Source organism: Thamnophis sirtalis, unplaced genomic scaffold (genome assembly GCF_051295495.1).
Source record: "Thamnophis sirtalis isolate CommonGarterSnake01/CBP01778 unplaced genomic scaffold, rThaSir2_p1.2 scaffold_2, whole genome shotgun sequence".
NCBI classification, from domain to species: Eukaryota; Metazoa; Chordata; class Lepidosauria; order Squamata; family Natricidae; genus Thamnophis; species Thamnophis sirtalis.
Window position 1 is genome coordinate 69,765,862 of NW_028261382.1, and position 15,485 is coordinate 69,781,346.

At 44.4% G+C, this 15,485-nt stretch overlaps 2 protein-coding genes across 3 annotated transcripts in view; one reads left to right on the forward strand and one right to left on the reverse strand.

The window, feature by feature from the left end:
• The first annotated feature begins 3,528 nt into the window (after nt 1–3,528).
• On the forward strand, nt 3,529–9,992 carry MTHFD2 (methylenetetrahydrofolate dehydrogenase (NADP+ dependent) 2, methenyltetrahydrofolate cyclohydrolase). 2 transcript variants are annotated; one of them, XM_014060176.2, is made up of 8 exons: nt 3,529–3,712; nt 4,777–4,961; nt 5,603–5,725; nt 5,993–6,145; nt 6,822–6,929; nt 8,086–8,178; nt 8,474–8,578; nt 9,237–9,992. In XM_014060176.2, exons 1-8 carry the CDS (start codon nt 3,579–3,581, stop codon nt 9,374–9,376), a joined length of 1,041 nt encoding a protein of 346 aa, XP_013915651.1. In that variant the 5' UTR covers nt 3,529–3,578; the 3' UTR covers nt 9,377–9,992. The 2 variants fall into 2 exon arrangements, with proteins under 2 accessions (XP_013915651.1, XP_013915650.1); XM_014060175.2 differs by having other exon boundaries at nt 3,533–3,712; nt 8,453–8,578.
• Nucleotides 9,993–12,402: 2,410 nt separating this feature from the next.
• SLC4A5 (solute carrier family 4 member 5) overlaps nt 12,403–15,485 on the reverse strand; it is a 104,740-nt gene continuing 101,657 nt past the window's right edge. The window contains exons 26-27 of the mRNA XM_087705962.1: nt 15,291–15,358; nt 12,403–13,892 (exon numbers count right to left, since the gene is read on the reverse strand). Of these exons, the coding sequence (XP_087562088.1) occupies nt 13,724–13,892; nt 15,291–15,358 (237 nt within the window). The 3' untranslated portion in view covers nt 12,403–13,723. The remainder of the gene's footprint in view (nt 13,893–15,290; nt 15,359–15,485) is intronic.

The window sequence follows — 15,485 nt, forward strand, 5'->3', positions numbered from 1 at the left end:
AACTCACCTCACCAGGGTTGTTGTGAGGAAAGTAAGGAGAAAGGTGGTTCACTGCGCTGTTATTTCAAAAAATAATAAAGTGTGATATGAATAAATAAACCTGAATTATCTTTGACACAGCATAATTGTCTGGCAAAAGTATGGCTGTTTAACCACCATATTGGGTTCAGCAGGCAATACTTTGACTTTCAGCTAAAGATATAAATTTCCTAGAAATGTTCTGATCACAAGAAAACATTGGGGTTGGGGGCATGAAAGAATGAGGATAGAATTAGCAAAAAAAAAACCAAAACCCCACACATTGGGTACAATGTACAATGAAAAAAGAATCTTCATTTGAATCTAATTAAACAACCCATGTCCTGTTGGATCATCATTTTATAGTTAGTTTTTTTTAACCTAAACAGAGAAATGGAATGAACAAGGGCAAAAAAGCAGTGGGAGCAGTAGTCCTCTACCAGCTTGGCCATGGCTGGCTGAGAGCGAGTGCAGTACCAGTCTACTTGATCTTCAGCAGCAAAAGAAGAGGCCAGACTTCTGCCTGGTCTCTGGACACCTGGGGTGGGGGGCTACTGAACTTCCAGGCAGTGGCACAGCAGCATGGCATCTACCAGGGAATTTCCGCTAGGATTTTACAGATCAAAAAGGTAATCTGTGGAGGACCTCTGTCCCTTTCAGTTAGTACCTGCACTTTCTTCCTTTACACACAATGAGCCTTTGCTTTTTTTTGCTCTCACAAGACAACAGCAGCAACAACAAAATTTTCATTCATTTTTCCATCCATTTTCACACACACACTCCTTTCCCTAACAGAAGGTCCTGTGCTCTGGCCTGACCCTAATACTTTCCAGGCTCTCTTGGTAAAACACACAGAGGAACTAAGATCCAGCTGTGATCAGGAGAAGGATCCCACACATGCACGCATACACACATCTCCCATGCTTTGCCATGCTTTAAATTACATTTTAGAGAATTAAAATTTAGAGGTACTCACCTTCTTTCCAGGCAGCCTTTGAGCTCAAACTCAAAACCACTTTAAAACCTAGATCCAATGGTTAAGGCCAAGATAAAGTCCACCCACAGACTCAATGGGGTCTGTGCCGGCATGGGAGGCTTACCTGGGCCATATCCATTTGTTAGGCTAGCTTGGAGTCCCATCTGGGTCGCCAATTGTTGAAAGAAATGTCCTTCTGGGTTCAGCTCCAAGTGGGGGAAAAGACACTGGAGACATGGAGGCTGCTTGGAAAGATGGTTTATTGTTGGACAGGGCCACATGGCTTGAGCCCTGAACAGAAAAGGTGATCACATGCTTCAATGTTGGTGAAGAAGAAGTGAAGGGCTGAGGGAGGGGCTTGCTAGGCTTTTTATACCCTGTTTAGTCCCACCTCTCTGTTTCCTGTTCCTGTGTAAGAAATGTATTCTGATTGGTTGTCAGACTCCCATGGTGCCATGCAGGGGGCTACTCTCTAGACTGTTTTGAATCCAGGTATGAGTTCTCAGATGCCATGTGGAGAGTTGAGTAAAAGGCCAATATTATCAGTAGTATAATGATAAAGAGCCTTTTCAGTAGTAGCTCCGACCCTTTGGAACGATCTCCCCGTGGAGATTCGTACCCTCACCACCCTCCAGACCTTCCGCACAGCCCTCAAGATCTGGCTATCCCGTCAGGCCTGGGGTTAAAGATTGTAATTCGTCCCCACCCGAATGATGAATGTTGTTTCTATTTTTAATTATGTACTGTTTTTATATGTCACTGTCTGTATTCCCTTCCCCACAAGTTGTAAGCCGCCCTGAGTCCCCTCAGGGAAAAGGGCGGCCTATAAATAAACTTACAATTACAATTACAATCATGCCTTAATCCCATCACTCTGGAGCTGAATAGGAAAACTATTATGTAAAGTGGACTAGCTCAGGCTTTAATGGCTCATTGACAAAGGGGGATGGGCAGGAAGCTACAGGCAGCTATTCTGTCTTTTAAAACATGTTTCTTCCTTTTTCACATCCAGAGAAATATTCTGCCTTTTCAATATTTCCTAGGATATTTCATTTTTCTGGGAGAGGGCTGGATGATAACTTCCCACACTGCATGATATGGAAAGTATTGATATGAATTAAAGGTGCAATTTTCTCTCACAACCTTACTATTTTGGTCAACAGAGTGCTGAGAAAATGTATTTTTAACATTTTTATAGAATGATAAAATTTCTGGTCCCAGGGTACTTGGGGGAAATTATTCAGCCTGAGCACTCGTGATTTCAGCAATTTGATGCAGATGCCACCACAGTTACTAAAAGCTTTTACAGGTTGGGAAGAATCAGCCGCCACTTCAAACCACCCTTTTTTTGGGAGTTGATGAAACTGACAAGTGATGCACCATTTATGGTAACCCAGATAAATAGTGAAAAGTTCTTTTTTAAAGGACAAGAAGTTAACTTCCTTGATCGTAAAATTAATAAACTGAATACACTGGATATCTTAGAGAATGTTTAATAGTGATAATGCTAATTTTAGCTGTATATGCAATTTAGGAGCTAGATGTAATTTGAACTTCTCCCATTATTGGATTTGACTTATTCTTGTCACATTTGGAACTAAGAAAATTGTTACTATTCTGAATTGATCATTTGTGTAATAAAGATATTTATCTTTTTCTTAGCTATATTTCAAATATTTTGGATTTACCATCAATTTGGGATTTGGGTTCTGACTAAAAGAATTTGGAATATTTCATCAGATTTGGAATCTGATTTGAAATAACGGAATGTAAAAAATTTTAAAAGCCTTTTTTAAAACAAAGATTTTCTAGTAATGTTGCCAAACTTAGGTAGTTAATGTTTTTGGTGCAATAATTATTTTATTATATTTTTCAGGGGGTTTTCCACTGTCATTTGTAATGCTTTCTTGATTGGTATGGCTAAAATTAATATCTACTATTATCTTTTGGAACTCTAGGATCATTGGTAGGTCAAGGAAGGCCAAATCTTGTCCCTTTTTTCACAAGAAGAAAAAAGGCTTAGGAATTAGTCATTTAGTAAAAACCTGGGAAAATTTTACAGGAAATTGCAAAACAATTTATACATCTTGAAAAAACACTAAAAGTCAGCGCCCATTTGTACAGAAGCAGTCAGGGAAATTTCGGGGAATTTCCTTTCTAAAATTGTAGACGGCAAATAATTTAGCACGCGGCGGATCCCTACAAGGAGGGATCTTGCAAGGAGCCTCGAGTATAAGAGCACTCTATCCTTCAACTCATGCACAGGCTTCGTGCGAAGGGGGGGCACGGGCCAATGAGCGCAGAGCTTGCACCACTACGCGAATCAGAATTCACGACAGCCGCGTCGGCCCACCTTTTGCCAATGCCGGTCCGTCGATTGCGTCAGTTTTCCCCTCCGCCAATAGCCGAGTTCCTCGCTGTCGTCATCGCCTGCGCAAGAGCCGCCACCGTTTCAGCCAATGGGGCGAGCGGGGCGGGGCCGGAGTTTTTATAAGGGGCGCTTCGAGGGCTTTTTTCCGCTTTCCCCTTTGAGCCGCCGCTGCGCTGCCTGCTCCTGCTCGTCCTCCGCATCGTTCTGGCGGCTATGGCGCCTCTGGGTTACCCGCGCTTGCTCCTCCGAGCCTCGGCCCGGGCCGCCTGGGGAGGGGGCGGCTGCGACGGCTGCGGCTGCCGACATCTGCCGAGGGCTGCGCGGCGGCTGCACCTGACGGCCCCCAGGTAAGCGAAGGGGCTCCGCTGGGGTAGCCTCCGAATCCGGGCGCGGCATACCGGAGGGCGCTGCCCGCGGCTCCCGCTCCCTCGGCGACTGCCTCTCTGGGAGGACACAGCCGCGCAGGGCTGGCGGGGGACAGCCCCCCCCAGTGGCCGCTCGCCGCGCTACAGGCTGATGAAATCCTGTGGGCTGCTTGCATCGGCAGCCCGTCCCCGTCCCACCCCCCAGGGCCCCGGGAGCGCTTGGCGGACCCCTCGCAGCCCTGAGTCCTGTCCAAGGCTTCCTTCGGCCGATGGGCGCCTAGTCCAGCCCACCTGCCGGGCAGAGGGAGCTGGGCCAGAGCTCCGCGGTCGCTGCTTGGGCTGCACGCCTGGCCTCGGATTCCTCCAGCGGGAAATTTCTCGCAGCCACGAAAGCCTCCTCGATGCCTGATGCAATATTGAGAAGGTGGTCGCTCATTTGGAGCGCCTTATACTGGAAGCCCTCAAAACACCAGGCGCGCAGCCGGCCGGCCGCCTCTGTAGCTTCCTTGCTCTGGGAGTCGCTTGGCTTGGCTGCTGTTTGCAACCAGCTAAAGAAGTTGGGCTGGCCACAATTCTCTCTCTGGAGTCCCAGGTCACAGGAAAGGCTGCCGGGGCCTTCGTCTTTGAATTGCCCAGCAGAGGCTTGGTTGAATAGTGGGGTCAGACTCCCGTGCGGAGTTTGTAGGGAAAAGCCGCCTAGGAGAATATTAAGGAAAGAGAAGCCAAACACTGCAGCCTCCCATCCATCAGGGTCAAAGCGTCTCTCTGCCCAGGATTCCAGGGGCTGTGGAATGTGGTCCGTTGCTGTGTCAGAGGGAGGCTTCTGGGCGCCCAGTTGGGGCTCAGCTCTGAAGTTGCACCAACTTCTGGGCAGCCACTCCTTGCGGCTGAGATGTTGTGGGTGGCCTCCGCCTGCAGAGAACCTACTTCCATTCATTGCATCTGGCCTGTCTTTGTCAACTGGGGACAATGTGCGCAAATGGTCCAGGCTGCTTAGGGAAACCGAGGCTCCGTTCTGGGAAGCCTGAAGAGCTCTTCCTTTGCAGGGACGAAGCAGTTGTCATCTCTGGACAGAAACTGGCCCGGCAGATTAGGCGGGAAGCCTGTCACGAAGTAGAACAATGGGTTGCTGCTGGCCACAAGAGGCCCCATCTCAGCGTAGTTCTAGTGGGAGAAAATCCTGCCAGCCATTCCTATGTGCTGAACAAGACCCGAGCAGCCGCTGACGTGGGTGAGTTTGCCTGAGCTGACTTTCCCAGCTAGCTGTCGAGAGTGGGGCAGGTAAATCTGGGGTGTCCGTCCACCTTCTCTCTGGCCTTCTGCCAGACAGCGCTTGCTCAGGCAGTGCTGTTCTTCAGAGGAAGAAAGGGTGGGGTTGTCTTTTGACGGTTCATCTGCCCCCTCCTCTTGGAGAAAGGCAGCTGCAGCAGCTTCCCTTCAGAGTCAGTAAGTGGAACATGCAGATTTTAGAACAGTTCAAGCCCAGATCATAAAAAAGCAAATGTGGCATAAAACTCAGCTTAAGCGAATCACCAGCTTTGGCATTGGTGGGTCTGCATATAGCCAAGTCTTATGACTGGGACACAGAATTTAGCAATTGGATAGGAAATTTCAGGCCCTTGAATGTTTCATGGCGGATTAGAATGGGACCTTGCAGGAAGGTTTATCATTCACGGCTGCTTTCTGGGTTGTTCCTGCAACCTGTAGATGTGGCCAGGACTGCAGTTCCAAAGCAGGATCTTGGACAGCTGCTGAGAGGTCTTCCTGAACGGCATGTTGTCAGCCTCTTCTATTCTGGGCCACATCGACTGGCATGTGGACAGGCCATTTCAAGTAACTTCCATCTCCTTATATTGCATTTGTTCTTTGCAGGAATTAGTAGTGAGACCATTCTGAAACCGGCCTCTGTCACAGAAGAGGAGCTGCTTGATTTAATTGTCAAATTAAATCACGATACCAATGTTGATGGCTTGCTTGTGCAGCTTCCTTTACCAGGTGAGCAAGTCCTGGGCTTTTGGGGGGAGATTTGTATCAGACATTCCTGATTTTTGGAATGCACCAAGTTGAACTGTAATGTTGCAAAGCAACCTGTCACTTTTTGAGTTTTGCACGTTCAGCCAATTCCACCTCCTTCAGATGAATTCCTATCCTCTGGCAACACTTTGCAGTCTCACTTGTTAACTCCCCTTGCTCCTTGCCAGGCTCCATTTTGTGGTCAGACATGTGAAATCTGTCACACTGAGAGTCTCCCCTTCCTTGCAGAGCATATTGACGAGCGAAAGATCTGCAACGCTGTGAACCCTGAAAAGGATGTGGATGGATTCCACGTGGTGAATGTAGGCCGCATGTGCTTGGACCAATATTCCATGTTGCCTGCCACACCTTGGGGCGTGTGGGAAATCATCAAGAGGACAGGTAGGAGCAGGGTACCTATCCTGTGGTACAGGGGCTAGGATGCAGTATTGCAGGCTGACTGCCCAGGGCCAGAAGTTCCATCCTGACCGGTTCAAGGTTGACTCAGCCTTCCATCCTCCTGAGGTTGGTAAAATGAGGACCCAGATGGTTGGGAGTAACATGCTGATTCTGTAAATTGCTCAGAGGCTGCTATAAAGCACTATGGAGAATAGTACAGGGAGTCCTCGACTTACAACAGTTCACTTGGTTACAATGGCACTGAAAAAAGTGACTTATGCCCATTTTTCACCCTTATGACAGCATCCCCACAGTCATATGATTTACATTTGGATGCTTGACAACTGGCTCATATTTATGGCAGTCACAGTGTCCCGGGGTCACGTGGTCCCCCTTTTCAATCTCCTGAGAAGTAAAATCAAAACTAGATTTGCTTAACAACCATGTTAATAATTTAACATCTGCAGTGATTCACTTAACAAATGTGGCAAGGAAAGTTTTAAAATGGGGCAACTTAACAAATTTCCCACTTAGCCACATAAACATTGGGCTCAGTTGTGATCGAAAATAGAGGACTACCAGTATATAAATCTAAATGCTATTGCTTTTGCTATCCTGTTGATGGCGCTATTCCCAGGAAAACACATTCCCTGAGGGGCTTTTGTGTACTTTATTGCAGGGATTCCAACCCTGGGCAAGAACGTGGTGGTGGCCGGGCGATCCAAGAACGTTGGCATGCCCATCGCAATGCTTCTCCACACAGATGGACGGCACGAGCGCCCAGGAGGTGATGGTCTAGATGGCGAAATGCATAGCTTGGGGGGGGGGAGTTGAGATTTGTGGCCCTCACTGTGGCATATGGAGGCACATTTCAGGAGGGGTGAGATGGCCGAGGAGCCAGCTTGCAGCCTAAAGGTCAAAGCAGGCAGGCAGAGAGCAGTGAGCTGCATCTTTGTGTTGTCGCATTTCCAAGATGCTGGGTTGGTTCTTGGAATCAAGGGTCCTCTGAACCTCTGGAGGGCAGATGTGAATGGCCAGTAGGGGAAGTGCACTGCCATCTTTGGGAGCCTCTTCCTCCAAGGCTGAAATCCACCCACTTCAATATCTTGGGCCCAATTGTCTTCTCAAGACCGTACAAACTGTCAACTTCTGTTTCGCTATTCGCTTTCAGTTGCCATTGAAACAGGGATGGGGGGAGCATGTTATTTGGGAGGGGAAGGTTTGGTACAGGAGAGATTGTTAAGAGGGAGTTTTGTTCTCACCATCTACCGCTGCCGGCTGGTGTTTAGAGTTGGTCAAGGCCAATCGTCATGCATACCAACCTGATGATGCTTCTTGGAGATGCAACCCACATGACCCCTGAGGGATTTGCAGATTGGACAATGGGATGGGGGTTGTCGGGGGAGTGGGTTGGACAAATATTGCTATGTATGATTTCGTGCGCTTCTGCCTCAGACCTTGTTTTACTTTGCTGCTATCTTTTCATAACCAGTAAAAGTACTCTTAATTCTGCAAAATGGAGTTAGGTGGTTTCTTTCTTGGTTGCTGAAGGAGGCCGGCTTGACACAAACCTTGTTATCGTCAGTGAAGCCCACAAGTGGATCTCTCAACTGTGGCCCTGTCTGAGGGGTTTCCTGTTAAAAGCTAGACTGCTTAGTCCAAGAGTTGTTTTGAGCAGAATTTATGGTCCTTTCATCCCAAAGCGTCCCAGATCTTGATCCTAGTGTCTATTTTAGTGTCACTGCTATTAATTATGATGCAGGAATTTAGCAAGTTGTTTGCAAAAGCTTTTAGGCTCTCTAATAAACATAAGCTTCATTCATTTCTGCTTTATATGGCTTTTAAATGGGTCCAAAGTAAATTGTAATTATTATTAATTGTTTATCATAATAATTATCATTATTATTGTTTATCATATTTTATTTGTTTTATTATTTTTTTAGGGGATGCAACAGTAACAATTTCTCACCGCTATACTCCAAAAGAGCAGCTCAAACAGCACACCATCCTTGCTGATATTGTGGTTGCAGCCGCAGGTAAGGTCTTGAGTGGCTTGTTTAGGAGAGAAAGTTGAAAAAAGAACCTCCTGTGTGGACGTTGTTGACCCCCAACCAAGTGACAGTGCTAGGAAGCCTCTGCCGGGCGGGCGGGCGGGGGGTTGCTTCTGCATTCTGGAAAGTCCTGGGGAAGCTCTCGGGAGGGGTCCCAAGCCAAAGGCCTGGCCATGGATCTGCGGTTTCTCTCTTCCTGTCAGCTTGGTGAACTAAGCAAATCATAGGAGGTTTTTTTGTATTAACTACTGTTTTTCAGGCATTCCCAATCTGATTACAGCTGATATGATCAAAGAAGGAGCTGCTGTAATTGATGTTGGCATAAACAGAATCCAGGATCCTGTCACTGCCAAGCCAAAACTTGTTGGAGATGTGGATTTTGAAGGTAGGCAGTTGATTTGTAAGGTCTAAATCCCTTCTTGATATGAAGATTTGTAGCTGCATTCTGGCAAGGGGAGGGAGTCCAATTTCAGCTACTGGAGTGATGATGTTCCTTGCTTCTCTCTACATGCCCACTTTAATGCAGAAAGTCATGTGTAGTTTTGAACAAGTTGGGAAGCTAATCTGTGGACAACTTACATCACTTTTCCAAATGGCAGGAAATGAAGTTGGTTTTAATGTAGCTAACTAGTAAATACTTTGTTTTTCCCTGTAACTTTATACTGCAACTCTCTGTATTGGGAGAAGCTTTGGGTGGGTTATGGGATTTGGAAAGTCGTCGCAGCTTTCTGTATGTCATCTTATTTCAGTAATTCAAAGCCAAGTGTTCAGAAAATGAGTGTGTGTTATCTGGCGCCTGGTCTTGGGTTTCTGTACAGTGAACAAAAGCTGGAGGCCATTGTGAAAAGGAGGAGGACATTCCATGAAGGGGGGAACTCAGTTACGAGACAAGGGACTTCCTTTCAGTTAAGAAATGCAATGCAATTCAGTAATGAGAAAAGTAAGGTTTTACACAGGCAAGAAAAAGTTATATAGAATATGAGGTACCATTATTCTTAGAACTGTCATCTAAATGCTACATTTCTTTCTTTCCCCTTTTTCAGGAGTCAAGCAGAAAGCCAGTTACATCACGCCAGTTCCTGGGGGGGTTGGCCCCATGACTGTTGCTATGCTTATGAAAAACACCATTATTGCTGCCAAGAAAATGCTGAGAGCCCAGCATCTTGAAACCTTTAGTGCTTGATGATGGACTTCTTGTGGCCAAAAGTGACATTCCAGATTGCCTCCCTAGAAGCAATGCCGTATTTATTTATTCGATGAAATGTTTTGGCCAGCTGCTCTGCAATATTTATATAAAGCAATTTTCCTCTCAGGCAGAGTAGCGCCTGTCAGTTGTACACATGATTCCTACCTTTTAAACTGCTATTCTGAAATACAGAAAACGAGATCACAACTTGAATGGGAAAGTTGATTCCTCACTCTTAGGCAGTCTGAAAGAGTAACAAAGGGCCAAAATGTGTTTTTATAGTAGAAATATATACACTTGAACTGACTAACCTTGGCTGAACCCAGGATATAAATTATTTGTTAGGATTATATTGCAGCTAATCTGGAGTCAAAAGTTACTATTTTCTACAAAGCCATATTTATATTTAATAATGCTTAGCAAAGCAGTTGATAGCCTATTCAATACTCAGTTTTTTCCTGTTTTAAAGGAAGAATTGGCTTGAAAGCTAGGCGACGCTTAGACAAAATAAGGTGAGCTCTCCATGCTTATTCCAACTTGCTTGTGTTTATCTGAGCAAGGAGTAATATTGCTGGATGTATCTGAATAAAAATAATTGTTACTTGCTTGTAAAGTCTTGAGTTCCATCATACATTTTGTCAGAACGTAGCTGTGGCGTGGCTGGCAGTCGTCTTCTGTCCGACATTGCAGGGTCCCTCTGCTGGGAGGGTAATCCTCCCCTAAATGGATTAAAGATACACTTTGATTTTATGCAGTTGCCCAACCCCATCTAGGGATTCAAGTCCATGCGTCTGGGCAGCATCCTGGCTGAAGAAGGCGGCAGCAGTGAATAAGGTGCTCTCTCCCACAAGCCTTAGAACATATCCTGCCTGCTTCTGCTGCTCTAGGAGCCAGGAATAGGGAACGTGCATTTATCCAGGTGCTGCAGAATCGTTTGTGTTGTTTCCTTGTGACCAAATTAATGGATGTTTCCGCTATCCTGGGATTGGATACTTTGTTGTCCCCTTCCCAAAACCAGGCAATGTTTGCCTCCTTACTGATTTTATGTGAGAGTTTCAGGATAGGAGCTGCTGGATTGTTTTCAATTTTCTCCTTTGAACAAGTGACTCCTCTGGGGTTCCTTGGCTTCACTGGCTGCAGAAACTGGCAATTCTTTTTTGTCTGGCTTGTTGGGTTTTTTTTTGAATGAAAACCTGGGCTGTCATTTGGCACAGAGCTGGTACGTGCAGCTTTGTCCTGCTCCCTCAGGTGTCCCACCAAATGTCATGTTGGGGTGACTGGTTTGTGCAGCCCCTTAAGCAGCTTAACCCAAAGTGGGCATTGGTGGCACGATCTGGAAGCAGGATGGAAGGCAGGTACTGTGAACAGGTTCATTGTTTTTCTCTGTCTGTTACACTCGCTTCACTGATCCTTACTCCAGCCAGTCTTCATGTTGAGAACACTTACGTGCACGGAAGACCAACCTCCACTGCTGCTGCTTTGATATGACCACATTGATCTGGAAGATGCACATTCATTTAGATGCATTAATGTTTCTTGACCAATTCAGTAACCCCAAGAGACTGAAAGCCTAGTGTCCCGTTGTATTTGCAGTTCTAGCCAAAATTGCCTGAGAGGAAAGTGATCAGAGACCCTATTGGAAGAGAATTGCAGAAGAAAAATGAGTAGTGGCAGAATGGAGGGGGGGGGGGTTTGGAGAAGAAGCTTCAGCAGCAAAATAACAAAGAGGACACCCAGGTTGTCTCTGCAGCAGGTTGGTGTGTGTGTGTGTGAGAGAGAGAGAGAGAGAGAGAGACACAGAAATTGAAGTAGGATCAAGAGAATGTGGCCCTCTAAAGTGGCCAGGAAAGAGGTTTGTGGCAAGATCAGCGGGAAAGGGAGGATGGGCATCTAACACTAAAGAACGAAGAACCTTCACAGGACTACTTTTCCAAGGCTATCGCAATAGCACTTAGACATATATACTTGTTGTGGTCCCCTGGTGGACTGTGGAGCTGGCAGCAGAGTCAGACAGTGAGGAGGTTGGGGAGGAGTTTAGGCCAATCCTGAAGCCAGGGGAAGGTTCAGACGAAGGCTCTGCGGTGGAGGCAGAGAGGGGGTCAGGGCCATCTGGGAGTTATCTGCTGCCTCTGCAGTCTCCAGAGTCTGATATCAGCAAGGCAGAGGAACAGGCTCCTTCTGTTCCCAGTGCATGCATGTGCAGAGCTGCCAGAAGGCAAGAATAGTTAAGACAGGAGGGATGACTTGGGAGTAAGGCTTGGAGGTGATTGGCTCCTCCCATAGGATATAAAGGAGGAGCAAAGGCATGTGAGCCTTTGCAGGAAGCAACTTGGTTCATGCTGGTCAGTTTACCTTCTGAAGCTCCCTTTTGACTCTGCTCGTGTGGCCTTGCCAAGCTAATTGCCAACTAAGTCTTTGGCAGCGTTTCAAGGAAGATAAAGATGGGTGCTAATCAGCCTTATCTTGAAAGACTTTGGCAGCCTATTGTAGGACTCTACAATTATTTGGGACTCTTTACCGGCTGGGAATAAACTCAGAACAGTACCTCTCCACAGTGCTTTTAAGCACTCTGAGTGGTTTTTTAACATCAACCTTGAGCTGGTCAGGATCAAACTGCTGGCAGTCAGCAGAATCGGCGTGCATACAATATTCTAATGCACTACCACTATCCATGCCCCACCATGGCTCAAAATATTTTTTATATATACCCATCAACCCTCCAATCCCAAGTTTTAAAAAAAGGACATGCAATTTGTAAAATAAGGCACAAAAGATGTAATTTCAGATATAGAAGCAAGGATTTTGTTCGGGAGATTCTAGAGTGGTTCGATTGTGGTTTTTCTTTAATGCAAATAAATGAGTTTAAATGGCAGCAGGACCTCCTACTTGGTTCACAATTGCAAAATTTGTGACTGTCTTATGAGAGAAACAAGATCTATACCTTCCTAGAGTGTGGTATTTGCCTGATGAACCAACAGGTTGTTATGTATTTTTTGTTTATGTCAATTTGGAAAAAACATTAATTCACAATGGAAAAGGCTGGTTTATTTTTTAGCCATCAGCAAACATAAATGCTCCAAAACTTGGATGGATACCAGGGAAAAGAAAACAAGTGTGATTAAATACGAAATTGATATTCTTAGTAATTAGATAGTATGTTCTAGGCTTTCTCTAGTATACTTCAATCTAGAGGTCTCTTAATGGTGCACTCATTGCTGTTGCAATGGAATCCGTTCGATCCGCTGGTTATCCTTTCTACAAAAGCTTTAGGATACAAGAGTTCAGGATTTGGTCATTTGAGCTGGTCATTTGTGCCTCAGAACTGAATGATTTGTTTTAGTTGTTTATTTTCCTTGCTGCCATGGTATTCTCAAGAGTCTTAACAGCACCCCAAATCATCAATATTTTATCTATTCCACTTCTTCAAAGTCCAATTTTGCCTTTTATGCTATGTCACAAGAAAAATATAAATCTTCATATTTATTAAAAGCTATAATTGGGGTTCATTCACTTTCCTAATAAAATTATGATGCCAGCTGTTTTGCCACTAATGCTGTGTTGCCATCATGGTGGCAAGGATGGTTACCATGATGTCAATGCAACAAGTTTCTGCTGGGGGATGTATAGCTCATCATCAGATCCATTTTGAGAAGAGAGAAATAGGGTTTTGGTTAAAGAGGACAGCAACAATAAGCTTAATTTTCTTTCCGTGGTTAGATTTTGGCCTCATTGAGACATCCACAGAAAGCAGGATGGCAGGAAGGGGGGGATGGAAAGCCAGCTCAACGTTTTCAACACAGCTGTTTTTTTTCTTGTTTAGAAAAGCACAGATCCATTTCCTTCTAACCATTTGGTAGGAATGGATGAATGCAATGGGAGTGTTCCATCCATTTGCTCAAATCATAGCTTGGGACTGCTTTGTTTTAGAAATTTAGGTTTAGTCAAGAAGTGTCTACAAAAAAAGTGAGCCATCTGAGGGGAGGTTTTATGGCTCCTTGGATTAAACGCTCAGCTAGTGGCTCAACTGAATTCCAGGCTGTGGCAACACAGAATAAGTTCAAGTTAAAGATGCTGAAGAATGCCGGGAACATCTCATCACAATGTTCAACAAGGATGCAATCTGATAAGCTAAAATTGCTTCCAGTCTAAGAAATTCCTTTATCCCCATAGAATGGGATCCTGAACTATCTTTCCCACAAATGTCTGAGTAAAAGTCTCTGTGTTCCTCACTGTTCCACAACTCATCTAATGTTTGTGTTCAATTCTTTAGTGTTGGATAAGGCCCAGGAACATCCAGTGACCTCTGGGTTTATAATACAAGGGTGGGGGGAAGGCATGTGGAGACTAGAGGGTCGTTTCACTGCCCATGTCCTGTGGGTGCTGTCTCTCAGTGTCGGTATCTTCATAATTGGATCCCATCTCTATCTTCACCTGGGGTACCGTACAGATGGGGCTTCGAGAATAGCTAAAGGCTGGAGAAGATGGGCAGGAAATCTTCAAATGAAGTGTAATACTACAAGAAAGGCAAATAAATTGGAATTAGGAATTATCTCAGACAAGAAACTGTAGTCAAACCATTAATATTATTTCTTTGCCCTTTATTTCTCTCTAACCTGGCAAGCAAAGATGGTGCCATGGCATAGAAACTAAAGCTTTTTCTCTCAGTGAGAGAAAACAGATTAAGCAATTTTCCTAGTCAGCTCCAGAACTGTCCAGATTAATTTTAAATTCCACTTTACTCAAGGACAGTGTAGGACATTTCCCATCTCTTCCTTGCTATTTATATTTTACTATTATTATGTTTTCCACTTTTCCTAATGTTCTCAATCTCTCCTTGAGAACAAGTGTGGTGTAGTAATTAAAGGTACCAGGATAAAAACCAGGAGCTTGTGAATTCTAGTCTTGCTTCGAACCGGTTAATCTCTTGCTACCTCAGGAAACAAGCAAGGAAAACCCACTTCCGAAGTGTGGCAAGAAAATGGCAGGAACTTTTCCAGATGGTTACCGAGAATCAACTGGGTCAGAGGAATACCCTCTCCTTATTTTTAAAGCATTAATTTCTAAAAATAGCTATGTTTTACGACATCTCAAAACTAACAATTTTTAAATTATTGTTTAGTGGATGGTTGTCTGTTTTAATAGAAGGCTGGAGTTTTGTCCTGAAAGAGGAGAACTGTACATACCCAACTGCTAGGATTGGGGCAATGAATAAAGAAGGAAAAGAGAAGAACAGAAGAGGGGTAGGTGAAATGATTACTTTGAAGTGAGCAAACATAAGTCTTTCCTGACATATTGTTTCATTGAATAGCTAGCTAATATATGCAAAATATTTACAAAAAAAACTTTATACTTTGGGCATAAAAGTAGATTTTACCCCCACATACTATATAAATATTTTGAAAAGCAAATCAGAGAACTAGTTTGGTGCATCAAACTAGAAACTGAGAAACTGCAAGTTTTAATCTCACTTTGGGCATGAAGCCAATTGTGTAGAGGAGGAGGAGGGGGGTGGGAATCAGATTGTGAAAAGCACTGACTTGAAGACAGAAAAAGAATAAAACTAGGGATTGTAAATACAAACAATGTTATTGGAAAACATTTCTATAACAAGTAATGCTAAAATAATTAAAATAAGACAATGTTGTTGATAGTTTTTAGCATCCTTTTACTTTTGCTAAGAAAAGGAAGCAAGATTCATAAATGTTAAGATTCAAAAGTTGGGTTTGACAAACAAGTCAAAGCTTTAAAAATATTTGAGACTCTCTACTAATTTAAGAACCCCATTTTATGCTAAACATAGTTGACAACTCACATAACTTTTACTGTAAAAAAATAATGCCTGCAAACCTCTTAATTTGAGAATTGTAAAGAAATTAAAACCAATGCCAACTAAGCGAAATACATTTGTTACCTGCGATCTGGATCAGAATTGTTAGGGGAGGAATCAGAATGCAAAACTCCAACTGGAAGATTCTTCTCCTGGAGAGAAACATAAGATGCACGTGAAGGTAAGGAAGAACAACAGTCAATGAAGAAAAGAAAAGGCTGAAAAAGGCAAAACCACTTTGCCATAAGCTTCCTTTTCCTGCATCCTCTTTGTCAGGCT